The sequence below is a fragment of the Rhinatrema bivittatum genome, chromosome 3, assembly GCF_901001135.1.
Source record: "Rhinatrema bivittatum chromosome 3, aRhiBiv1.1, whole genome shotgun sequence".
In the NCBI taxonomy this organism is placed as follows: Eukaryota; Metazoa; Chordata; class Amphibia; order Gymnophiona; family Rhinatrematidae; genus Rhinatrema; species Rhinatrema bivittatum.
Genome location: NC_042617.1, coordinates 181,586,059 through 181,613,835, shown reverse-complemented (window position 1 = coordinate 181,613,835; position 27,777 = coordinate 181,586,059). Strand labels below are relative to the sequence as shown.

The window sequence follows — 27,777 nt, the reverse complement described above, 5'->3', positions numbered from 1 at the left end:
AAGGAAATGTGGAAGAAGTATATGTTGGAAGTTCTCAGAGTTCCAGAGCAAGTAATGCCTGTGACTTCAAGAATCTACTATATTCCTCCCTTAAAGAATAAGGCGTCTTTGGATCAGAAAGGAGATCAAGTTTTAACATCTATTACTCCTCCACAGTTACATTTAACAAAAATTTTGGAAACTTCTCAGAAGGACTATATTGTTCCTGCTACTTTGGTAGTATCGTTTCTGCTTGAGGCAGATAAGGAATGGACTCTAAAAATGTTCTTTCGTCACCGCACAGAAATTTTTATGGGTTACAAAGTCAATATTTTTCCAGATATGTCCAGAATAACTCAAAAAAGAAGAAAACAGTTTCTTTTGTCAAGACCTAGGGTCATTGAGATAGGTGCTCTGTTTTTGTTAAAGTTGCCCTGTAAGTGTCTTATAAAATATCATGGTCTCCCTTATATTTTTTTCCAACCAAACCAGTTATCTGCTTTCCGGTTGTTAGCTCCTCTCCAATCTCAACCGAATGAGTGATAAGTATGGCATAGGTTCGCTAGTGAAGTGATCGTACCCTGTACAACAGTTTCTTTTCCCTACTGTGAATTGTTTGATACAATTTTTTTTTTCCTCAAGCTTAACTCTTGGATTCAACATAGTGGACTTTGGATGAGATACTAACAGCTTTAGACTCTGTCTTACATTTCCTTTGTATTTATCCTTTAATGTTTTGATACTCTGTATCTCTGATTTCAAATCAAGATGTAAAATTCTCTTGAAAATAATTTGTTAAATTCAATAAAAAATAAATTAAAAAAAAAAACAAAACAAAAGAAGCAGCCGGCAGCACTACATTACTGTCCACAGACCAGTGACACTGCAGAGCTTAGGGAGGGCTACGATCCCACTACCATAGGGTGTCCTATGTAGCTTCGCACTCCAAAATGTGGCCCTGACAGATCCCTCCAAAAACCAATCCATACGCACCCGCAGACTGGAGAATTAGATGTTATCACTGTGGGATGGATGGGGCTCCTTTCCCACCAAGGGCAGTAACCCCTGGGTAGCATGAGGCACAGAAAGTGGGCATTCCCTTATATTAAACAGAATATCTTTTATAAATTGTAATCTTCAATGTGGAAATTTAGTAGTTAGAAAAATTAATCACAGCATATAACTTTGATCGTATACATGCCAATACTTTCCTAATGATTTAGATATAACATAAAGGGATTAATTTAAACCTTTGAAAATATCCCTTTCCTATTTTATACAGGTTAAATGCAAAATACATGTGACTTAAGTTGTGTATCTTTTTTAAAAAAAAAGTGTTGTTAATAATTTATTATACAATCACAAAGCAAGCCATAACACCTCATTGCACAATAAATCACTCTTCTGCTCATTCAAATACCATAAGGCCTGTTTCAACTATTTATTTTAAAGTCCATACTTTGTAGGGGGGCAGAATATATGCCACTCACAATATCTCTAAAAGCTCCTATGATACAAATAACAAAATGTATAAATTCCTGGCCCAGAAGTAGATGAAATTAATCTTTTATCTGGGACTGCCCTCTCTTGCCTCCAGAATGCTTTTTCTTTCTTTGAATGCATGCTATAAGATAAGATGTCCAATAAAATGGATCCCAGGGTGGAAAAATCAGAAAGGGTACTCCAGTTCTCCGAACTGACCAATAAAATTGCTAGTGCACTGTAAATTCATTCATATACGGCATAACAATTTAACTGGCCAAGAGACTGATTTGGGAACAGTACATTATTTAAATGCTTACAACAGTTTCCTTCAGAACATTTTAAGGAAAGGTCTTTTACCCTTGCTGTGGAAAGGCTAATAATATGCTGGTCTTTTTCATTAATGACAATTTCAGTGATAGCGTATAAGTGTCCAACGAGCTTCCCCACTGGCTTAGAGAAAATGTTAGGGTGCCATAGTCGAATAACTTTGTCAAATCCTGCAAAATGGAAGAGAACAAAGGAAGAGAACTGATTATTGGCTAAGAAGGCCCAATAACTTAGGGGCATATTTACCAAATTGCTATAACGTTGTCACACGTTAACATAAATTGTTTGAAAGACCCCAGTGAGATTAATGCATTCTCGCATTTTGGTAAATACGCTCCTTAATAAAATTATTGTATCAAATCAAGCCAAAATAACAATTTTTTAACTTTCAGAAAGTTTACTTCTAAAAGGTCAAAATGCTTAGCAACCTATACGACAGTTTTTGTATGACTTATTTAAGGTTTTTTACCATTTTTTAAAGAAGAGGAGATCTCAGTGTATGGAACTAAACTGTATTTCTGCCTCTCAGAATATAATATCATCAGTGCTGCAAAAAGCTTTTGTGATGAACTTTCAGAATAACTGGGGAGATCATAATGGTCAGTTTTACTCAAATTTAAAAGCCCCAAATTAATAACTTAATATATATTGAAACAAAATACCCTTCAAGCATAACAATAAGAACTCCAAAAGTTTATCCCATTTTTTCCAGTGACTTGCTGTATCCTCAGTTAGAAGCAAATGCATCATAAACCCTTTCAAAGCTGTGCATTCCACTTTCTTCCCTATTTTGTTGTTTCTTCTTTATGTCTGTGCCTCTTTCTTACCTTTGTTTGAACTGGGATATCTTGCCTCCATGACTTTTCCCTTACAAATTTTGCAACTCTTTGCTCCATCCCCTTTTCCAAGTTCCTACCTCTTTCCTCACCTTCATATCCCTTTTCAAATACTATTTCTGTGGAGCATTTATGTTAGGCACCCAGACAAGGGCTTCCTTTTCTCTCTCAAATACTGAAGTAATCAGAAATTGCTTACTCAGCACCCCTTATATTATAGATTTATTTGTTGTTTGTTAGCTGACTCATGCATGCGAGTGCCCTGACTTAATGACGTTCCCAGCACCAGGGTTTAGCGTACTTTTTTGTGAACTAAAAGCAGTATTACTTCAGTAATTCTAGTGTACCAAAAAATATGCCACAACCGTACTAAAACCTGCATAATATTATTTGTGAAGTAGTAGTGTATGACCACTACTATTTTCTTCACTTCTGATAAGAGAAAGTGTTTAGCAGGTTTCCTTGTAAAGCCCTTACAAGTAAACAAACTGTTGACTGCGAAGCAGACAGAACTTCAAAATGTCTGGATATGATTCTCGTCTTTCTGTTGCAATGATGATTGTTTTTTGAACAATTGTGATGCTCTTCACAACACCATTTCTTATGCTTTCCTAGCTGGCTCACTGTCTCATGGTGTACATGAAGTAAAAGGGGACAACTTTGCTTTCTTGACTGGGTGAGTTTGATTCTTTTATTGACTTGCCTGTCATTTCAGAACTTAAGGTAACCTGCAGTGCCATTTTCCATGAAATACAAGTCTGTAAACTGTTCTAAAGATTCTTATGGTCTTTGAAACCTATGTACTAAAGTTCATATGGACAGGTAATGAACCAGGGGGTTCATACACACTGAAGCAGCATGGAAGAAAAGCAAACCAGATTGCCTAGGGCATCATAAAGGCAGAAGAGAGCAAGAGGCCCAGGCCTGAAGGGAAAGGTAGTTTAGAAAGCTTTGACAAGGAACCAATCCGGGGGTAAAGGTAGCTGTTACAGGCATAGCCCTGGGAAGCATAGCCAGGGGCTAATTAAAGAAGCTGCTGCAGGAAGCCAGTGGGCTTTTGAGGAAAGGTACACTGCCTTCCAGCAGAACCAGGTGGGGAGTCAGAGGAAATGCAGACTCAAGAACAGCAGTTCCCTGACTGTCCATTAGGGGTAAGGCATCTGCAAAAGGTTGTGTGGGAGAGTAGGTAGCCCTGAAGACTTAGGATGGCTTACAGTTTACACCAATGTCTTAACTAGAGAAATCCTGGTGTCTCAAGGGAAAGAAGTGGAAAGTTGTAAATGCAGATCATTGGCAGAGGGAATAAAGTTGCTTTTTACCACAAGGAACTACCGGTAGCTGTGAGTTTGTGTTCCAGAAACCGTCAGCAGGGTTGGGCAATGTTTGGGCCATGACTTATGACAGTATGGGGCAGATCTTTAAACCTGCGCGCGGGCGTAGATTTGTTCGCACAACCTGGCCCAAACAAATCTACGCCCGATTTTATAACATGCACGTGCTGCAGCGCACATGTTTTAAAATCCAGGGTCGGCGCGCACAAGAGGATGCACAATTGTGCCCAGAGTGCAGGCGTAACTTGCCCAGAGGCAGGCGTAACTTTCCTGATAAAGGTAAGGAGGGGGTTTTAGATAGGGCTGGGGGGCGGGTTAGATAGGGGAAGGTGCGGGGGGGGGGGGGGGGGCAGAAGGAAAGTTCCCTCCAAGGCCGCTCCGATTTCGGAGCAGCCTCGGAGGGCATGGAGGAAGGCTGCGCGGCTCGGTGCGAGCAAGTTGCACAATTGTGCACCCCTTTGCACGCGTCGACCCTGGATTTTATAACATGCGCATTGCAGCGCGCGCATGTTATAAAATCGGGCGTAATTTGTTCGCGCCGGGTTACTGTAAGGAGTCTCCAGCTCCACTGGCGCTATAATTCAAAATGGTAACAGCTGATGAGCCTTCCCCTTTCCATTCACATACTTTTCCCTATTAATGAGCTTATTTGTATTATAGTATGAAAATCTTCGATTAGGCTATATTAATGCTAAAATGGTATTCACTGAACTGAACTAGAGCTTTTAATGCATTAGTTAATAAATAGGTTTCTCTGGCAATCTGGTTTTTGGGGGCATTATTTCAATCTGTAATGGGGGGGGGGGGAGCTGAACTATTTGGCCTTTTGGAAAAGGGTAAAAGCTTGGTTATTCCCAGAGGGGGCTTGTTAAAATTTAGGTGATAGCAGGCAGATCTTGGCTGTCCTTTGATTTTAAATTGGGTAAAGTGCAGCAGTTGTATTTTTCCTAGTTTTTAATGATGATTTTATTGAATTTGTGATTTGTATACATTATGGTTTTGTGCAGTGTTCCGATCAGTTTTTGATGAGAGTACGACATATAAAAGTTGGAAATAACTAAATAAATAATTGTTTCCTTGGCCAGAATTTTATAGCACTATCAGTAATACTTGCACAAGCATATCAATAATACACATGAACATTTTTAGCGTATGTAAAACGTCAAATTCGTCATTTAATGCGTTTTGCTGCCACTTTGTTAAATAGGCCCTTTTAAGCACATTCCAGATTTTCTTCTTCACAATGAAGAATGTACTTACCTCCAGTAGCAATGATATTTGCTTTTCTGCAATAAGCAAATGCATTAACTCCTCTTGGAACTGAAAGTTCCCTGACTGGTCTGTACAATGAAAACAAAAAACATGAAAATTCCATTAATTTTGAAAATATTGTTGCAATACAGGACTGCAGGTGTGCAAAATGTCTATCTACATAAATCCAAAATGAACCGGAATATTTATTTATTTATTTAAAGCTTTTCTATACCGACTTTCATGATACAAATGAAATCAAATCGGTTTACAAGGAACAGAAGCATTATAACGTTAACCATAACCAGAAGGAGCGGAAAGTTACAATAAAACAGGGGTATGTAACTGGGAGGTGATAAGCAGAGGGGGAAAGAAAAACTCAATAACTAATTACAACTAAAGAGATGGCAGGTACTAAAGCCTACATCTGATCTGTGGCATGGCAAGATGCTGGCCTAGATTAGGGGAAAGCCTGCCTGAATAACCATGTCTTAAGCTTTTTTTTGAAAGCAGAAGACAGGATTCTTGTCTGATGTCCGGTGGTATGGCATTCCAGATGGAAGGTCCCGCTGTAGAGAAGGCCCGTTCTCTGGTAGAAGACAAGTAAGCCACTTTGTTAGGGGGGGGGGGGAGCGGCCTGGAAGGATGGCGCCGAGGTGAAGGCCCTAAATTTAAAGGGCTGCCTCTTCCAGGGGTTTGGGGCCTCCAATTGGCCGGCGAGCCGAGTAGGCGGGGTTTCCGGCAGCCTCGAGGTGGTGGGAGCTGGACGGCGGCACGGTGAAGATCGGGGTAAGGGGTCTCTTATATATACTCTGGTCTAGTCTGTAATTCTTGGAATAAATAACAACAGCAGGTTAAAAGGCAGCATGATGACTGGATGACCAATGAATTAGATTAGAGATGGGCATTGGATGTGTAACATTTTTTGTGTGTGTACACTGTTGGGTTACCAGCCAGGATGGGTGGGGGCAGGTTGGAACCCCAGGTGTTCGGCTGCCTGGTTATGCCTCTACAGAGAGGGAAATACCCCCTGATTTCTGTTCCCAAAGCTGTGCCAATGACTGAGAAGCATAGCTGGAGGCTAAATAAAGAAGCTACTGCAGGAAGTCAGTGGCCTTTTAAGGAAAGTTATACTGCCTTCCAGCAGAACCAGGTGGGGAGTCAGAGGAAATGCTTTTGCCCAGACTCAAGAACAGAGGTGCCCTGACAGTCCATTAGGGATATGGCATCTGCAAAAAGTTTTGTGGGAGAGCAGGTAGCCCTGGAGACTTAAGGTGGCCTACAATTTACACAAATGCTTTTCCTAGGGAAATCCTGGTGTCTCAAGGAAGGAAAGGAAAATTGGATCATTGGCAGAAGGAATAAAGCTGCTTTTTACTGCAATAACTGAACCCGACTGTCCTGATAGAGCTAACTTTAAACCTGCATTCATAGAAAAGGAATACTCCCTAACTTCTGTTCCCAGAGAGGTAACTTTGAATCTGCCTTCACCGGAGTGTAATACTCCCTGAACTTCTATTCTCAGAAAGGAATCTGCACCTCTGTGCCCACAGGTGAGCTGCAAACTGTCTCCCACAGAAAGGCTTCACCCACTAAACCCTGAATAGAATTTTGCATCAATATGTACACAGAAGTGCATTATAAAATACTGGGCTTCAAGGGTCAGCCATTGCCTGACCTCAGCGGCCCTTAAGTAAGAGATAATTGTAGAACAGTGGATTTTAGTTTTTGTTTCTCCTGTGTCTAAGGGTGAGGAGAACTAAAACTCAGTGTCTAGTTTTTTTTTTGCTGTCTCAGAACTCTTTGAGATACTCACCCACCCCAATCTCCCTCGGTGCACATTAATTTCTCACTTCTGTACTGCTCCCTTGGATTTCTGCACCACAAATGTATGACTACACTTTTTTGCACTGAATCTTAACTGTCAAGGCCTCGATCACTGTAACATCCCACCAGCTGCAGTAATCATGCCATGGTTGATGTCCCCTTACGTCCAGGCTGCACGGCCCTCCCTCCTGCTGCTGCTTGCTGGAGTCTCCAGGCTTCGCCCATGCACCTTTCCTATCCTTAAAGGGCCCATGGCAGGAAACCTTCAGCGGTGCATTTTGATGATGTCACCAGACTCAGTATTTTAAGGCCAGCCTTGACTCTCACCAATGCCTCAGCAATAGGTCTGCAGCACTAGCCATCGGTTCTCATTATTTTTTGTCTCCTGCCTTGCCTCACCATGTTTCTGTGCTTGATGACTTGCCTTGCTGTGTCCCATGTCTCTTGCCCAGCCTCTCTGATTTCCCCCTTGGACTGTCTCTTCTGCTGCTGACCCAAATTGCCTTGGACTTCTGCTTGACTGCCACCTGCCCTGACCATTTCCTGGAGCTTGTCTCCACTCCTAGTTGCCTGCCCTGACCATTGCCTGGATCTCATGTCTGCTCCTAGTCACCTGCCCTAACAATTGCCTGGATCTCGTCTCTGCTCCTAACTGCCTGCCCAGACCTCTGCCCTGACTTTGACTTCTCTGCCTTTCGCCTGTATTGACTCTTAGTGGGTCCTGCAGTCTTCTGGCAGGGACTCTGATCACATCAAGGATGAGATGGTGGGGTAAGAAATTCCTTTTGGCCTGGATGACTTTATCGCTTTATGCATCAGAATAGATGTGCAGTTTCAGGAAAAGGCATATGAGAAGCCACCTCAAGCAAAAACATCAGTTTGGTAACCCACTTCCAGAGAACTGCTGGCCTCAGTTAAGGGTACTCCTCCTAATCCTTCTGACGAGGAACCCATGCAACTAGGCAATCCATAAAAACATAAGATATGCCATACTGAGTCAGACCAAGGGTCTATGAAGCCCAACATCCTGTTTCCAACAGTGGCCTATCCAAGCAACAATTACCTGGCAAATACCCAAACATTAAATAAATCTCAATTTACTATTCCTTACTGATTAATAGCAGTTTATGGATTTTTCCTCCAGGAACTTATCCAAACCTTTTTTAAACCCAGTTATACTAACTGCTGTAACCACATCCTCTGGCAATGAATTCCAGAGCCTAACTATGCACTGAGTGAAAAAACATTTTCTTTGATTTGTTTTAAATGAGCTACTTGCTAATTTCATGGAGTGCCCTCTAGTACTTCTATTATCCGAGAGAGTAAATAACCAATTTACATTAACTTGTTCAAATCCTTTCATGATTTTGTAGACCTCTATCATATCCCCCCCCCCACCCCCACCCCCGCCCTCAGTCATCTCTTCTTCAAACTGAACAGCCCTTACTTCCTTAGCCTTTCCTCATAGGGCAGTCGTTCCATCCCCTTTATCATTTTGGTTGCCCTTCTCTGCACTTTCTCCAGTGCAACTATATCTTTTCTGAGATGCGGTGACCAGAATTGCACAAAGTATTCAAGATGCGGTCTCACCATAGAGCTTATACAGAGGCATGATGACCTCCATCATTTTATTTGCCATTCCCTTCCTAATAATTCCTAATAATTCTGTTTGCTTTTTTGATTGCTACAGCACACTGAACCAACAATTTCAATGCATTATCCATTATGATGTCTAGATCAAAAAAACTTAAGACCAATTTCCCAATCCTGATGGTACGAACATAAAAATACAAAAATAAAAACAAGAATTGCACAATGATAGATTAGCCTTCATTTTTAAAGATATTTTGGTTTCCCCCTTTTTTGGTTTTGTTTATGGTTATATGGGTGAATTTGTTGACTCCATTACGTTGTGATAGTGTATCACTTTGCACTTGTCCACGTTAAATTTCATCTGCCATTTGGAAAACCGAATCTTCCAGTTTCTTAAGATCCTCCTGCAATTGATCACAATCCGCTTGAAATTTAACTACTCTGCATAATTTTGTGTCATCCACAAATTGGATCACATCACTCGTCGTACCCCTTTCCAGATCATTTATAAATATATTAAAAAGCTCCGGTCCAAGTACAGATCCCTGAGACACTGCACTGTTTTACCTTTTTCCACTGTGAAAACAGACCATTTAATCCTACTTTCTGTTTCCTGTCTTTTAACCAACTTGAAATCCACAAAAGGACATCGCCTCCTATTCCATGACTTTTTAGTTTTCTTAGAAGCCTGTTATGCAGGACTTTGTCGAACGCCTTCTGAAAATCCAAATACACACACATCTACTGGTTTACCTTTGTCCACATGTTTATTCACCCCTTCAAAAAATATAGGAGATCTGTGAGGCTTGTGTCCCATTAAACTATGTCTATCTAATTGTTTTGTGATTCTATTCTTTATAACAGTTTCCACGATTTTTCCTGGCACTGAAGTCAGGCTCACCAGTCTATAGTTTCCCAGATCACCCCTGGAGCTCTTTTTAAATGTCAGGGTTACATTGGCCATCTTCCAGTCTTCAGGTACAACGGATGATTTTAATGATAGGTTAAAATTTAATTGAAATAGGTCTGAAATTTCATTTTTTAGTTCTTTCAGAACCCTGGGGTGTATACCATCCGGTCCAGGTGATTTACTACTCTTCAATTTCTTCCAGGTTCACCATGATTTGGTTCAGTTCATCTGAAACATCACCCCTTGAAAAGTGTCTCTGGAACGGGTATCTCCCCAACATCCTCTTAAGTAAACACTGAAGCGAAGAAATTGTTTAATCTTTCAGTGATGGTCTTATCTTCCCTAAGTGCCCTTTTAACCCCTCGATCAACTACTGCCCCAACCGACTTCCTCATACTCTTTCTGCTTCAGATATATTTTTTAAAGTTTTTATTGTGAGTTTTTGCCTCTACGGCCAACTTCTTTTCAAATTCTCTCTTAGCCTATCTTATCAATGTCTTATATTTAACTTGCCAATGCTTATACTTTGTCCTATTTTCTTCTGATAGATCCTTCTTCCAATTTTTGAATGAAGAGGTTTTGCTAAAATAGCCTCTTTTACCTCACTTTTTAGCCATGCTGGCAATCATTTGACCTTCCTTCCACCTTTCTTAATGCATGGAATACATCTGGACTATGCTTCTAGGGTGGTAATTTTTAACAATGTCCACACCTGTTGCACACTTTTCACCTTTGTAGGTGCACCTTTCAGGGTTTTTTTAAACTATTTTTCTCATTTTATCAAAGTTTCCTTTTGAAAGTTTTAGTGTTAGAGCCGTGTATTTACTTACTGTTCCCATTCCAGTTATTAATTCAAATTTGATCATATTATGATCACTATTACCAAATGGCCCCACAACCATTACCTCTCTCACCAAATCCTGTGCCACATTGAGAATTAAATCTAAAATTGCTCCCTCTCTCATTGGTTCCTGAACCAATTGCTCCATAAAACTGTCATTTATTCCATCCAGGAATTTTATCTCTCTAGCATATCCTGATATTTCACTTACCCAGTCAATATTGGGGTAATTGAAATCTCCCCTTATCACTGCACTACCAATTTGGTTAGGTTCCCTAATTTCTCTTAGCATTTCACTCTCCATCTCACCATCTTGGCCAGGTGGATGGTAGTATACTCCTATCACTATACTCTTCCCCAACACACATGGGATTTCTACCCATAAAGATTTGATTGTGCATTTAGTCTCAAACTTCTGTTTTTTGTCTGCCTTTCTGCTTATCTATTTAATACAAAACACACAACAAACTCCTGGTTTTTGCCTGCCTTTCTGACCTATTTAATACAGAACACACAAACTCCTGGTTTTTGCCTGCCCTCTGACTAGCTATTCAATACAGACACACAAACACACTAAATAATATACCCCAATAGTTTACTTCTCCCCATACTTTTAAGTTTTAAACATTTTCACAAGCAGTACTTACTGATTTTTTTCAGCCTCCAGCAAGGTGATCCTCTCCTCTCAGTGCTTCCCCTGGATTGTGGGTTACTGAGCGCTTCCCTTGCAATATATCTTGTGCTTCTAAGCTAAATTTGTAAAAATCAATCCCTTTGGAGATTTACACTACAGTTAATTGTCCTGAGTGACACAAGGCTGTTCTGATTAACAATGTTGGTACCTAATCAAATCAATCACACTACCCTAGCACTTTTCCAAGGTGAATAACTGACCTTTTTCAACCTTTTTACTTAGGTATACACTACTCCTATCTTATTCTTCCTTCTGGCTACCTTTTAATACAAACACTCAAACTTCTATTTTTTGCCTCCCTTCTGACTATTTAATACAAAACACACAACTCCTGGTTTTTGCTTGCCTTTCTGACTATCTGTGTTGCGGTCCCGACCGCTTCCCTCCTGATAGGGCTCAGGCCCGCCTACCTCCGCTTCAGTAGTCGCCAGATTCCGCCCGCTCCGGGACCCGGGGGCCTCTCTCACTCCACGTGGCGGCCGTCATTACGGGCCTGCTTTACTCCGGTCTCGCGCGTGCGAGGATGTCCGTCTTGAGCGTCCTGCTCCCGGAAGCCCGGCCCTGCCCTTGCGGCTGACGTCACGGCCGATTCCCGATATAACCGGCGTTCAGACTCTCTCTCAACGCCTTGCAACAAGGTTCACAACTTCTTAGTTGCTTCCAGTTGCGTTCCTATTTATCTCCACGCTGCCTGCTTCTGACTCCGGTTTTGCTTCTGACTCCGCTTCAGCCTGCTGCCTGCCTCTGACTCCGGTTTGCTTCTGACTCCGCTTCAGCCTGCTGCCTGCCTCTGACTCCGGTTTGCTTCTGACTCCGCTTCAGCCTGCTGCCTGCCTCTGACTCCGGTTTGCTTCTGACTCCGCTTCAGCCTGCAGCCTGCCTCTGACTCCGGTTTGCTTCTGACTCCGCTTCAGCCTGCAGCCTGCCTCTGACTCCGGTTTGCTTCTGATTCCGCTTCAGCCTGCAGCCTGCCTCTGACTCCAGTTTGCTTCTGACTCCGCTTCAGCCTGCAGCCTGCCCCTGACTCCGCTTCCGCCTGCAGCCTGCTTCTGACTCTGCTTCAGCCCACAGCCTGCCTCCGTCTCCGGTTTGCTACAGACTCCGCTGCCGCCCGCTGCCCTGCCTTCAGCCGGCCCTCGGCTCTGCGCAGCCGGTCCTCAGTCCTCCGGGTACCTTGAACTTTCTATCACTCTGCCAGCCCTGGTCCAGGCCTACGCTTCACCACAGCCTTCTGGACATTCCCAAACAGCTCCCTAGGACCCGGGACCCTACAGGCTCCTCCTGGGGGGGTCCCCCTGGTTCCTGGGTGTACCCTTCTAGCTTGTGGCTCCGCCCCACAACCTACCCTGTCTCCCTAGGAAGGTCGGCCCAAGGGTCCACTACTCTCTCCAGCAGCATCAAACTGCAACAGTTTGCAAGGCCATGGACTCGGCGGAGGGCCCCAAGCCTGCAGGCCATCCCGGGGATGACACAACGCCTCCAGCAGCAACAGCACTGTATCGACATGCTTGCCGCTACCGTGGAACAGTTGGTCTCCCGTCTAGAGGCCGCTCCTCCGGACCCGCCTTCGGTTCCTCCTCCGGCTCCAGTACCCAGTTCGGCATCAGTGACTCAGTTACCCACGCCGACCCGCTATGCCGGAGATATCAAGACATGCCGTGGCTTTTTGAATCAATGCTACATGCGCTTTGCCCTTCTGCCTGCACAATTCCCCTCGGACGCAGTTAAAGTGGCATATATATTTTCGCTACTGGATGGTAAAGCACTTGACTGGGCTTCTCCCATGTGGGAGCGTCAGGATCCCTTATTACAGAACCTGCAGGAATTCGTTCTCAACTTTCGCCTTGCTTTTGATGATCCTGCACGCCAGAGCACCGCGGCCTCGGAACTCTTGCATCTCAGGCAAGGGACACGCTTGGTGGCAGATTACACTATAGACTTTCGCACACTAGCCATGGAAGTTGGCTGGCGGGATGATTGCCTTAGGGGGATCTTCCTGGAGGGGCTTGCCAGCCGCATCAAGGATGAGTTAGCAGGCCGAGACCTCCCGGAGGACTTAAATGACTTAATTGACATCGCCGGCAGGGTGGATCGCCGCCTTCAGCAGCAGGATAAGGAGAACCGCTCCTATCGTAAGACACCACCACTGTCGTCTTCTGCCACCAGAACCCCGGCACCCAAGGGACTTCCTGCCTTTGCCAACAGTGGAGAACCTATGCAGCTGGGCAGATCTCCACTAACTCCCGAGGAAAGGAGGAGGCGCCGCTCGCAGGGCCTCTGTCTCTACTGAGGAGGCAAGGGGCACTTCCTCGCCAATTGCCCGGAACGTCCGGGAAACGACCGTGCCTAGGTTTATACCGAGGAGCTACACCTAGGCTCTGCAGGATCAGCTCCTCTATGCACCTTACCAGTGACTCTTAAATACCCTGGTGGGGAAATCCAGATCCGGGCTTTCATTGACTCTGGTGCTGAGGGTAATTTCATTGTTGCCGATCTGGTGAACCAGCTGTCTCTCCCCACGCAGCGTAAGGTTCCTCCACTACGAATTTCCTCCATCAGGGATACGCTGCTCCCTGGAACCATCACCTGCTCCATGACCCCCTTGACTCTCCAGACTGGGCTATTCGGAGGAGATCTCCCTACTAGTTTTGGAACGAGCCGTTGCACCCTCTGGTCCTTGGACGTCCGTGGTTACAACGGCATTCGCCCGTTATTCAATGGGACACCTTTCAACTAACCAAATGGAGTCCCTTCTGTTTTGAGCATTGTCTACAGCTTCCACGTCCACCGAAATCCTTGCATCTCTGCTCTTCTATCATGTTGCCCGAGCCCATTATCGGTGTTCGCCGACGTCTTCTCCAAGGAGAAGGCTGAGATTCTTCTCCAACACCAGGCCTTTGATTGCCCGATTGATTTACTACCAGGCACCACACCTCCCCGTGGCCGGGTGTATCCTTTGTCCTTGCCAGAGGACTGCTGCCATGTCTCAGTACGTGACTGAGAACCTTGCCAAAGGCTTCATTCGCCCCTCTCGTTCTCCCGCTGGAGCCGGCTTCTTCTTTGTGGCCAAGAAGGACGGCTCCCTCCGTCCATGTATAGACTACCGTGGCTTGAATGCCATCACCAAGCGAGATCGTTATCCGCTCCCCCTGATTCCTGAGCTTTTGGATCGCCTTCAGGGGGCACGCGTCTTCACAAAGCTAGACCTCCGAGGGGCATATAACCTCGTCCGTATTTGCCCAGGGGATGAATGGAAGACGGCCTTTAATACCAGGGACGGGCATTACGAGTACTTAGTAATGCCCTTTGGACTCTGCAACGCCCTGGCCGTCTTCCAGAATCTCATGAACGAGGTCCTACGAGAGATGCTCCATACTCATGTTATTGTCTATCTTGATGACGTGCTGATCTTTTCCAGGGATCTGGAGACTCACCGCAATCACATCTCACAAGTTCTGCAGGCTCTCCGAGACCATCATCTCTATGCCAAGCTAGAAAAATGTGTCTTTGAAGCTGAAGCCCTGCCCTTTCTGGGGTACATCATTTCTTCCACAGGCTTCCGGATGGACTCCGAAAAAGTCTCAGCCATAACTAGATGGCCCCAACCCCGGGGTCTCAAGGCGCTCCAAAGATTCCTGGGATTCGCTAATTTTTATAGACATTTTATTCCACGATACTCGCATCGGGTCGCTCCCCTTACTGCCCTGACTCGCAAGGGAGCTGACGCCAAGAACTGGTCTGACGCTGCGGTCGCAACCTTCACTGACTTGAAGGAGGCATTCCTGGCGGACACCTGTCTTCGCCACCCAGATCCGGCAAGACCCTTCATCGTCGAGGTCGATGCCTCCAGCATAGCCGTCGGGGCGGTTCTCAGTCAACACTCCGATTCTGGACAGTTATTGCCTTGCTCCTACTTCTCCAGGAAGTTTTCCCCTGCCGAGGCAAATTACTCCATCGGCGACAAGGAGTTGCTAGCAATCAAGCTTGCGTTTGAAGAATGGAGACAGTGGCTCGATGGGGGCAAGACATACAACCACCGTATACACGGACCACAAAGAGTTTCTGTCCCAGGCCCAACGCTTAAACCCCCGCCAAGCCTGGTGGGCCATGTTTTTCAGCCGCTTTGACTTTACCCTACAATACCGACCGGCGGCCAAGAATCTCCGAGCTGATGCTCTCTCACGGATCTCTCTATCTGAAGAAGACCAAGAACCCCCACAGTACATCCTAGACCCTAGCAAAGTCCGCCTGTCCGCCCTGACGGTCCTCTCCCAGGGTAGGACCATGGTTCCCCGACGAGATCGTCTAAAGTCATTGCGCTGGGCCCATGACTCCCTCACTGGAGGGCACGCAGGACGAGAGAGAACATTGGAGCTCCTCAATTGTTATTACTGGTGGCCCAGCATCCGACAAGATGTCCGCGCCTATGTAAGCTCTTGCCCCACCTGTGCTCGACAAAAGCCCAGTCCTGGACCCCGTGTGGTCTTCTACAGCCTCTGCCAGTTCCCACAGAACCCTGGTCCCATCTCGCTACGGACTTTATGGTTGACCTGCCTCCATCCCGCGGTCAGACGTTCATCTGGGTCACCGTTGATCGTTTCTCCAAAATGGTGCACCTTGTTCCATTACCTAAGTTACCCTCTGCACCCGAACTGGCTCTCCTCTTCGCCCAACATATATTCCGGCTGCACGGTCTCCCTCAAGACATAGTTTCCGACCGTGGGCCGCAATTCGTCGCGTGCTACTGGAGGGCTCTCTGTAAGTGCTTCAAGGTACAGCTCAGCTTTTCTACAGCTTTCCACCCGCAAAGTAATGGGCAGTCCGAAAGGATGAATCGGTCTCTGAAAACCTACCTACGAGCCTTCACCAACGAGAGGCAAGACAACTGGTCTGAACTTCTGCCATGGGCCGAGTTTGCCTATAACAACCAAGCTCATGCCGCTACCGGACTCTCACCTTTCTAGCTAGTATACGGGAAACAACTGAGGCCTCCACTTCCCATCGCCACGACCAGTGCTTCTCCCGCCGCCCAGTTGACAGCTCAACAGTTACAGACATTGTGGCGGAAAACCCAGAACAAATTGACTCGCGCAGCCTCTTCCGCCAAACGTACGGCTGATCGCCACCGACGACCGGCTCCTACCTATCTGCCAGGAGATCGGGTTTGGCTCAGCACGAAAAACATTCATCTCCGCCTCCCTTCACGGAGATTTGTATCCAGGTTCTGTGGGCCGTTCCGGATCGCCGAGAGAGTGGGCTTGGTCTCGTATAGGCTAAGATTGCCGTCCTCTCTTCGAGTCCACAATGTGTTCCACATATCCCTGCTAAAGCCCGTGGTTCTTCCTCGCTACCACCGAAGACCTCCGGATCCATCACCCACGTCCATCGATGATGATCCCACTTATCAGGTACGCGAGGTCCTAGATGTTCGATTCTACAACCGAAGGTGGGAATATCTCCTCGCCTGGGAAGGTTGCGGCGACGAGGACAACACTTGGGAGCCCAGCCGTAACATCCTGGACAAATCTCTGTTGCAACAGTTCCACCGTGACCAACCGGAGAAAGCCCGGTCCTCTCAAGAGGGGCCGTAAAGGGGGGGGGGGGGGGGGGGGGTACTGTTGCGGTCCCAAACGCTTCCCTCCTGATAGGGTTCAGGCCTGCCTACCTCCGCTTCAGTAGTCGCCAGATTCTGCCCGCTCCGGGACCCGGGGAGGCCTCTCTCACTCCACGTGGGCGGCCGCCATTACGGGCCTGCTTTACTCTGGTCTCGCGCCAAGCGAGGACGTCCGTCTTGAGCGCCCAGCTCCCGGAAGCCCGGCCCCGCCCTTGCGGCTGACGTCACAGCCGATTCCCGATATAACCGGCGTTCAGACTCTCTCTCAACGCCTTGCAACGAGGTTCACAACTTCTTAGTTGCTTCAGTTGCGTTCCTGTTGATCTCCACGCTGCCTGCTTCTGACTCCGGTTTGCTTCTGACTCCGCTTCAGCCTGCTGCCTGCCTCTGACTCCGGGTTTAGCCTGCTGCCTGCCTCTGACTCCGGTTTGCTTCTGACTCTGCTTCAGCCTGCTGCCTGCCTCTGACTCCGGTTTGCTTCTGACTCCGCTTCAGTCTGACTCTGACTTCGGTTGCTTCTGACTCCGCTTCAGCCTGCAGCCTGCCTCTGACTCCGGTTTGCTTCTGATTCCGCTTCAGCCTGCAGCCTGCCCCTGACTCCGCTTCCGCCTGCAGCCTGCTTCTGACTCTGCTTCAGCCCACAGCCTGCCTCCATCTCCGGTTTGCTACAGACTCCGCTGCCGCCCGCTGCCCTGCCTTCAGCCGGCCCTCGGCTCTGTGCAGCCGGTCCTCAGTCCTCCGGGTACCTTGAACTTTCTATCACTCTGCCAGCCCTGGTCCCGGCCTACGCTTCACCACAGCCTTCTGGACATTCCTAAACAGCTCCTAGGACCCGGGACCCTACGGGCTCCTCCTGGGGGTCCCTGGTTCCTGGGTGTACCCTTCTAGCTTGTGGCTCCGCCCCCTGACCTACCCTGTCTCCCTAGGTAGGTGCACACGATTCATTCAGTGATATGTCTGGATGATGTCATTGGGCCTTGGTATTTTAGGGCCGCCCTTGCCTCTCACCAACATTTCAGCAACAGGTCTCCAGCACTAGTTCTCATTGCCTTGAGTCTCCTGCCCTGCACAGCCATGTTCTTGTTCATCTAGCCTTGCCGTGCCATTTCCTGTGTCTCCTGACTTGTCTCATAGTGTTCCTGTGTTTCCTGCCTTGCCTTGCTGTGTCCCATGTCTCCTGCCCAGCCTCTCTGACCTCCTGCTTGGACTGTCTCCTTCTTTGCCAATTCAGATTGCCCTGAAAATCTGCTTGACTGCCGCCTACCCTGGCCATTGCCTGGATCTTGTCTCTGCTTCTAGCTGCATGCCCAAACTTCTGCCTGGACTTTGATTTCTCTGCCCTTCACATCTTGACCATTAGCAGGGCTGTCCAAATCCTGCCGGCCGCCAGAACTCAAGGGCAAAACCTGCAGGGGAAGTGGCTAGGACAGATAAAGAGCTTGGACTATCTGACCTTGCCTAGGTGTATATTTGCTACTGCCTGCAGGGGCCTGACCTGTGTATCCACTGATCAGGCAGTATCAACCTTGAGTGTGATAACCATTCCTTGAACTTTTTCGGATCACTTCTCATTCTGTCTGCTCATCCTGTCTACTCCCTCAGCAGAGTCTCAATTAATTTTCCCAACATCAAGGACATTTTTCAACCGCTTCTCTGTCACCACTTTATGATGAGGGACAACATCTGCCCTTCACCAGTTTCAGAGAACTATAGCCATTTCCAAAGATCTATTAAACAGAACCTTCACTGGACCTGCCAGGACCTCTCTGAGATCCCTTAACATCAGTTGCACTTGCTTTTTTGCTAGTTCCTCACAGACCATTTTGTCCATAATTAGTGTGGCATCTAGCCCACTATCTTATTATCCCTGCCAAGAATTGGTGGTCTTTCTCCACTTTATATATGGTTTGTTCGATGCAGGTTACATATTAAAAGGAATATACACAATTAAAAGCAAAGGACATACAATGTTACATACAATATTTTTATAATATAATCATGCAAAGAAGCTGATCAGCCAGTCATTGCCACTGTTTGCTAATCATGATGCCAGGCATTGAATAAGAAATACTACACTGACCAAAAGTATTTTTCTTTCGGGCATTAAAGGCTTGTTTAAACAGTTGAGCCTTCAGAATATGTTTGAAATCCTTTAAATTGCTGATTTCTGTTAGGGAACGAGAGGCCTTGAGCATAGGAACGCTCGGAGGCCTTCGCAATCTGTTAGGGAGTGCTAGGAGAGCGATCCCATTTCCAAGGGGATTGTGTGCCCTTAGGTCACGGCACGACCTCAAAGAACTTCAAGGCGGTACCGAGGCAGGTGAGACATGTCCGAGCCTGGGCTGAGACCAGGAAGCCAGGCCCCCGCCGACCTGCACAGCCTCAGTGAGGTCAACCACGCAAGGTTGGTCTCTGAGTGGTCCTCCGACCACTCCAAGCCCTTTCGGACCTGCTGCTGGGAATGGCAAAGGCAGCAGGCCAGACAGGAGGCAAGGGCAGATGAAGACTCTGGAACGTGACGACTCAGACGAGGAACTTGGAATGGACTCTGAGTGCTAGGAAGACTCAGATGAGGACTTGGAACTTGGAAGGACTCGGAACAAGGATTCAGGATCAAGTACTAGGTTGGGCCTGCGACACAACGCACCCTACACAGCCCACCCACGGACTACACTTGAACACGAAGCAGACTCCAGGAGCAGAAGTGGACTTTAGACTGGGACATGTCGAAGATTCCGTAGAGGGCTGCACCAGTGCGTGCCCTACACAGCCACCCATGGCTGGTCACCACCATGCTGGAGCGGAGCAGGTTCTAGCAGAGTCTTGGTCATGGACAGAAGCAGACACAAGTGAATCCGAGGGCCGGAACGAGCCTCAGGGAACAAGACGGGACGGCTACAGGGAAGGATGACCCTCTGGAGGCTTGTGCTGCAGATGAGAAGAAGGCCTTGTACCACGTAGTGCCCTACACAGCCCCCCATGGGCTGGACATGGACCATGACAGTGGCATGCCAGGAAAGGTGGATGAGGAACCAGGGGTTCAGGATATCAGGACTGGATGACGGAACATCTGGAACATCAGGACTGGATCACAGAGCACGGAACATCAAGACTTCAGCAGAGACCAGGAACGGAACAACGAGGGATCCCACGAAGAACAAGGAATGCCAGCAGGAGTAAAGACGAGAAGTCCTAGAGAGGACTAACCCCTTGCGAAGGCAAGGACAGAGTGGAAGCAGGGCCCTTAAATAGGGCTGAAGATCAGAAGATGCCCAGGAAGGAGTCCAGGTGGGGCCCAGGGCATAACCGGCCGCAGGCCCTTTAAATCTAGCTAGAAGACGCGGCCCTGCCCCTTAGGGGAAGTGGGCAGGACCATGGACAGCAGCCATGCTGACGCCGATGGAGCAGGAAGGAAGCTGGGCCTCAGGGCAGGCCCCGACGTTAGCGGCGTCCCCGCCACTGAAGAGAGGTGCTCCGAGATGGCCTCGTGAGCGCAGGAAAAGGACCGGGTCAAAGCGGCTTTCATGCCATGGGAAAGGCCCCAGCTTCTGCAGCCTCTGGGCCGCGAGAGAGATGACGGCGGCGCGGCGGCTCCTGCCGTGAGAAGAAAGAGGTGAGAGGCCTCCCGTGGCTCCGGCCATGGGAGGAATCGTAACAATTTCTCTCAGGAACTTAGGAATCTTTTTCCAGAGTCTGGTACCAGCAATTAAAAAGGCACAGTTTCTGGTAATGTCAAGTCTGGCTACTTTTATAGAAGGAATTTCTAGCTAATTCTTTTTGACGATTGCAAGTGCCTAGCAGGTCTATAAATATGGAGGGAAGTACTGAACTACAAACATGACTTATTATGTAACAAATTGAAAATTAGAGTATCTTATACTGTATACAGACTGCAAAAGGAAACCAGTGCAGAGAATACAGGAGTTATAGAATCTCTTAATCATGCACCAGTTATAATACATGCTGCAGAAATTTGAATCAGTTGTAGTAGTCGAATTGAATATGCTGGTATTCCTAGGTACAGAGAATTGCAGTAGTCTAAATTGGTTACAATTAGTGCTTGTAGAACTGTACAAAAGTCTTGAATTTCGAGGAATGGTTTTAACCATTTCAATAAATGCAACTTATAAAAAGATGATTTAACAACATCAGATATGTGATCTTGCATGTAAAGATTTGCATCAAGTATTATTCTAAGTTATGAGCCTTATGTGTAATTCGGATGCATTGTCCATGGAAACCTAAAGTAGTTGGGATGATGAAAGATGAAGTTATATAAAAATTATCTGGAGAACCTTTGTTATGAATTGGACTTTAAAGGGTCAATATTAAGCCGCTGAGTAGCTAGTTAAGGGGGTTATTTTCCAAGCCGCATTATGGGCTTTTCGCATGTGAAAAAATCTTAACATGTTGCGCTGGAGGTAGACCCTTGGGCCGAGGTGAGGTTGACGCTACCGTCAGCAGGCAGAGTGGGCTGAAGGACGGAGGCCGGCTGGCGCTTCACTAATACCAGCCCTCGTTCCCCGCGGGTTGAGCCTTTGGGTACCAGGGCCGGCCGGACTTAGTTGGGCCTCGGTATTAGTCATCGATGGAAGGATCGAGAGGTCAGTCCAGAGGCAGCAACAGTGGAGAGAAGAAGTCTGTACTGGACAAGGCGGAGTCCCTGAGACCCGGGCGCCAATAGAACCAAAGTCAGACAGGGGGCACCCGAGCAAGATCAGGCCGAAACCTGAATAGGCAAAGTCCAGGACGTAGACTGAAGAAGCGTCATACGGCAAGCTAGAGTCAGGGCTGGTGGCAATCTGGAAGCAGTGGCAAGCAAGGCTGAGGTCTGGGCGAGGAGAGAGTCAAAAGCATAGTCAGGCAATGCAGAGGTCTGGGCGTGGAGAGAGGCAATGGAGTAGTCAGGCAATGCAGAGGTCCAGGCTTGGAGAGAGTCAACTGCGTGGTCAGGCAAAGCAGAGATCTGGGCTTGGAGAGAGTCAACAGCGTGGTCAGGCAAAGCAGAAGTCATAATCCAAGGAAGCAATCCGAGGGTAGGTAGGAATCAGGAACACAGGAACGAGGAAACCAGGAATAGGAGTCAGCAAGGATCAGGAACCAGGAACAAAGGAGAATCACCAGGAGGCAACGAGTACACGACCAGTGTGGAGACATGTTGCAAAGGCAATCCTTAGGAACGGAGCCCGGTCTTAAGTACCGGAGCTCTGCTGATGTCATCATCCGGGGCCGCGGCTAGGTTCCCGCCACGGGCCCTACTTAAGACTGAATAAAGCGTGTGTGCCTAGAGAGGGGCGCGGCGATGAGCAGCAGTGTCTCTCTGTGGGCCATGCGGGGAGGCCCGATGCGGAGCACAGGGATCTATAGCTGAGCCGGAGGCACCGAAGGTGGCCCGAAGATGGAGCCAGCGGCCCACCGCCACCAGGGATGAGGGACCAGGCATTAGATTCGTCTGAGAAAGGTGAAGGGGCCGGGCTGCAGGTCTGCCGCGGCCAGCACGCGTAACATAATGCATGCGAAAAGCACCATAACACATGATGTGATGCTAATTTAGACAGCAAACAGGAGCACTTCTGCACGCAAATAATCTCAGCGAACCACAGGAAATGTGCAGAAAAGGATTCAATGTCCACACAAAATTCAGTAATATAATGCTTTCATTTTAGACGGCAACTCCACAGTGTATATATTACAGCATTTAAAGCTGCAAAGTGGGTCCCCTGACACAGACCCGTGTTTCGCCGCGAGACTGCGTCAGAAGGGACAGACAAAATTTTAGTTGTTCTAGAAAGTAAAACAAATTAAGGGGGTCATTTATCAAAATGCGGTAGGGCGTTTTCACATGCGTTAAGGGCTTATCGCATGCGAAAAGCCCCATATCGTATGGTGCGATGCAAATCTGAAAAAGAGGAGGAGTTAGGGGCGGGCTGGGTTTGCCAGTCTGCGAAGTGTTATCACACAGACTTAACGCTGATTGTAACTACACGTTTTTCAGTAGCGTTAAGCTGTTAGCGCATTTTGTGATATCTCCTGAAAGGCCTGTTTTAGTAGGTTTGAAGCTCCCGGAGCTTCTCTCTCTCTCTCTCTCACCATTAACAATGGTCCCCCATTGGTTGAATGCAGGAAATACAACAGGTATGGCACTTATCGCAAAGTCTGAAAATGTTATTGCAATTTGTGCTAACTTAGCTCTTCACATAGGTAATTAGCACAAATTGTAATAAACTGTATATTAACATAAGACATGCCCCTTTTGCTATCACATGCAATACGTATCGCATTTTGATAAATTCAGGCCTATGTTAGGAAAAACCATCCTTAGAGACATGGTGGACAACAAACAAGATGGAAATGGCAACTTCAAATTCAAAAAACAATATTGCAATTTTAAACAAATCTATGAGCAGTTCAAAGTGTTGCGACTTCAGCATAAAATAATAGCCATGTAACTTCAAAAATTGGGCATAAAAATTCAGTAATTAACCAAAGAAGCTATAGACCGAACGTTACCGAAAACAAGCACGAAGGTATTATGTTAAGGTAGACGTCAAATTAAACTGAAAAGGGAAGGACAGCAAAATCCATGTGGGGTCCAAAAATACACAAATAATTGAACTTAAAATTAGGACAAGTAAAGAAAAATTATAAAATTAAAGCCAAATGAACCATAGAAGGAATAAAAGATTTACCGTTTGTAACTTTCTAGGCAACTATAAGGCAGCAGACTATTTCAAACAGGTTGAAAATCTGCTTCAAGCATACAAACTGATGAAGTGCAACATGTCATTGAAGATACATTTTCTTCATTCCCACTTGGACTTCTTCCCAGACAACCTTGGCGCTGTGAGTGACGAACATGGTGAAAGGTTTCATCAAGACATTGTCAAAATGGAGAAACGGTATCAAGGCAAGTGGAACCCCGCCATGCTCGGTGACTATTGTTGGACTCTCATCCGCGAAGCATCGGACAGTGATTACAAACAAAAATCTGCAGCAAAACATTTTTAGTTTGTTTTCTGGTGCCAACATTGCCATTATAGCTTATGCCGCTACAGACACGTAACAATGCTTAATGTATATTGCACTTTTCTGGCAAACGGTACGTGATACAGACATAAAAAATGCATATTTGTGTTCAGCTTGTTAAAATCTACTTGTTTCACCGAAGGTTGTGGAGGAAACAAAATGTTCCCAGAAATTTGTTTACCAGTGTAACCTAACCGGGTAATTCTGCTCCTCCCAGAAATGTCTATTGCCCACCCCCCAAATGCCCCCAACTTAACTGGCTATATTCTAACTCATTATCTAGCTAGAATATAGCTGGGTAAGAGTTTCAAAATTGCAGTTTGGCCATTTAGACGGATAACTTTTCACTCCTCAGGTTATGCTTTTCCTTTTTCTCCCTAATAAAAGCTCTCTACAGCTGTGTCCTACATTGCTGAGACCACACCTACAGACAGTGAGGCCCACAGGGCTCCTCCCTGAGGGAGAAGACATCTCTCATCTCGGCCCAGGGTTCACAATTTCCAACAAAGTCATAACACCTCTTTCAAAAATAGCCCACAGTGTCTCCTCCTCTCCCTGTGCTCTCTACATTTTAGTTGTTTTCATATTATTTTTTACATAATGAACTACTCCTGCACCTTCTCTGCTGGTACTTGCCAGGTTCTTATGGCCTGGATTGGCCACTGTTGGAAACAGGATGCTGGGCTTGATGGACCCTTGGTCTGACCCAGTATGGCATTTTCTTATGTTCTTTCTTATGTTCTTATGCTGTTCCTATCCTTCATATGGCCGAATCCCATTCATGGGACTCATTGAACCACGTCTCCATAATAGCAATAATATTCAGGTCAGTCTCTACCATTAGGTCTTTCAGATCTGTACTTTCTATTACCTAGACTTTGAGCATTTGTGCTGATAGCCTTTCAGGTTTTTCTCCTTACTTTGTCTACTCTCTGATTAGCTTCATACTTGCTTCCTTTGTCTACTTTTCACTACAAGTTATATTTGTTTGTCAGGGGTTATAGCCCAAATCAATTGGCTTCACTTTACCTCCCCCAACCCCCTCTGACTCTCTCACCTAAGATCCTTTTTATGCTATTTAACATATGGAATATTGGAAAGAATTTTATAAAAGGGATCATCCATAGGCACAATAATGCTCCAAAAAGGAACAGAAATTTGGCGTGCAGAAAGAAAATGTGAATATCTCAGAGGAATTTGAAAATCAGAAATATCGGGTCAGTATTTCCGAAGAACCAAGCATTCAAAAAACATCCCCATTGCTTTCCCTGGGAAAAAAAAATCTCCCTATAACTTTCTATAGAAATTTTAGAAACTTTTAGAACATTGACCACTTCTCTATACCAAACCTTCCCCCCCCCCCCCCCTCATCCTTCCAGCACTTTAGCAGAGAACAATACAAACAGAAACAGAAAAAAATAACTGAATCAACTGGCTAGAGATTATACCAAAAGATGTTTACAAATCCACCTCCCTCAGACATCCAAAATCACATGCAAACACACACATCACACCACATACACAGTCACATCCTCCCAGACATTCCAATACCTACCACCCCACATCCAAACAAACCACAAATTCCTACACTCACTTCCAGCCACACACCCCCTCCCGTACACAGCCACATATCTACCCTTACACCCCACTCATCAGCCTCCCAGAGACACACACACACCCTCCTACCTCAACCCACCTGTCCTCATCCTCCCCACACACAGCTACACACATTCCTACACACCCACCACACATATATACACATTCCACACATAACCCTACAAACCACATACTCCTAAACCTACCAGGCACACAACTACATTCACACATTCCCCACACACAGCTCCATCCACCCACACACATTCTCCTACATACCCTAACTATACCCCCAAAAAAACCCTTCACCACAAACCCCTAAACAACCTTTCTGCAAATCTATGTCAGAAAGTATTTCCAAAGTCATGGCGCTGCATGCTTTCCCTACTGAATCATTTCACAGAAAGTTATAGGTCATCCCTATAGGACTCAACCTCCAATATATCTAAAAACTTCTTTGCACCAGGTTTTGAGCCATGGATAGAAGTTAGTGATACAATATAATCTTTCCCTTACCATGAACAGGTAATACCTAAGAAAATGCCATGGACTGCCAGGCACCCAAACTCCTCCCCTAGAACTATGATCTCTCCCTTTACTACACTGACTCCGTTTCTAACTAGGTCATTGGTCCTCAAGAGAAACAGGAAAACTTCAAATGGGACATTGTTTTTACACTTTTTTCCTGAGTGTTTTTTCTGATTCCACTGTAATGAAATTGGATGAAATGAAAGGAAATAGAATAGCACAGGCTGGCTCCCATGGTTTTCCATAGGAGTGAAAGAAAATTAAAAATTATTATTTCCTCCCATAGAAAATAATGGGAGATTTTAGGGCAAATAGGAGGCTGGAGTGAATTTATTTGGGGGCAGAAGTCTTGGGAAGGTAATTACAAGTCACATATCTAGGTGGGTGAATTACCATTTGTGGGTGGGAGCGGAAGTGGAGAATACAGGTAGGCTCTATTACATACATCTAATGTCTTTTTCAGCAAATAGAAGTCAATAGTAGATACATGGGAAAATTCTGAGGCCAATATTCAGCCACCAGACAGCCAAATAAGCAAGACTTGTCCAGTTTTATTCAGCGGCCGCTAGATATCCGGATAAGTCACTTATCCAGTTATTTGGTTAGCCAGATAGGTTGTGGCCAGACAATGGGTGGATCAGGGCGGTGCTACTTAGCAGGATAAGTTATCTGGCTAAGTAGCGATATTCAGCCTTAGATGGACCTGCAGGTCTAAACTTAGACAGATAAGACTTATCCATCTAAGCAGCGATTTCTATGAGGATATTCAGCAGCATAGCTATGCTGCTGATTATCCCATCTAAGTTAGCTGGATATGTCTATCCAGCTAACTTAGATAACTGGCTAGCTTTTGAATATGTACCCTTCTATATTCAGCCACCTGCTATAGGCCAAAACTGTCAGGTGTGAATCAAGCCGTAGGTGAATATGACTTTACTCACCCACTCTCCTTCAGCCTCCTTAAATGATCCAGAACAAATGAATGCTGACTATCAAGAGAGCAAGAGGCAAAGCATTTCAGTTCCGGGAAAAACTTTACTTTCAAGACCCAATCATTGTGTAATTTTCTTCTGATCCTGAAGGAAAATAAGCCCAACCGTAAAAGGGGGAGTCTAACAAACTGCATCAGACAGAGCACAATTCATCTCTTTTTTTTTTTATGCACAATCACAAAGAAGTTGATACTGAAAGATGTTATGGGTAACTTGGTGAGTTATCCACACAAAACCCGATATTTAAATATTTCACCATATTGGCTGCATAAATTCTATGTGCACTAAATGTATCCACATGAAAAGAATTCATTGAGGCATTCCGAGGGCAGAGTTAAATGTTAGCCAGTGAGTGCATATATTCAATGTGTTCCAGCTAAAGTTATACAAGTCTGATTGGAAAAATTACTTTCCTATCTTTTGCCACATACTGTATATTCAATGGCAGATTTCTCAGGGTAAGCCCCACAGAACATCCATGAAAAGTTACATGCATAACAGATAAATTTGCCAGTCTCTGTTTCCCTGAATTTTGACCTCCTAAAGAGATAAAGTATAGGGTTGTGTATTCATTTCAAGCAAATTTCAAAAACGCAACAAATAAGGCAAATTTATTTCATTTGGGGCCCCCGAAATGAATCAGGAGCCCCCTGAATGAAACAAACCTTATTCAATTACTTTGAAAACAAAATGCATCAGAACTAAGCCAAGGCCCGAGGGCAGGGTCTCACTTAAGGCATAGGCTGAGGCCCAAGCAGGGGCCAGAACCTATGCCCTGGCGCAACACAGGCACCTCAGCCTAAGCCTAGGCCCGAAACCAGGGCCTCGCTTAGGACATAGGCTGAGGTCCAAATAAGGGTCCATAGCCTAGGCCCAAGTGCGAAACCAGGATCTTAGCCCAGGCCTAGCCCGACACCGGTGCCTCAGCCAAGACTCATAAATGGTCTTGC

The 27,777-nt window shown here is 46.1% G+C and overlaps 1 protein-coding gene across 1 annotated transcript in view; it reads right to left on the bottom strand.

The window, feature by feature from the left end:
• Nucleotides 1-27,777, bottom strand: part of WDR64 (WD repeat domain 64) — a 540,197-nt gene that overhangs the window by 371,610 nt on the left and 140,810 nt on the right. Inside the window, exons 8-10 of the mRNA XM_029594015.1 lie at nucleotides 26,777-26,911; nucleotides 5,219-5,298; nucleotides 1,822-1,961 (exon numbers count right to left, since the gene is read on the bottom strand). Of these exons, the coding sequence (XP_029449875.1) occupies nucleotides 1,822-1,961; nucleotides 5,219-5,298; nucleotides 26,777-26,911 (355 nt within the window). The remainder of the gene's footprint in view (nucleotides 1-1,821; nucleotides 1,962-5,218; nucleotides 5,299-26,776; nucleotides 26,912-27,777) is intronic.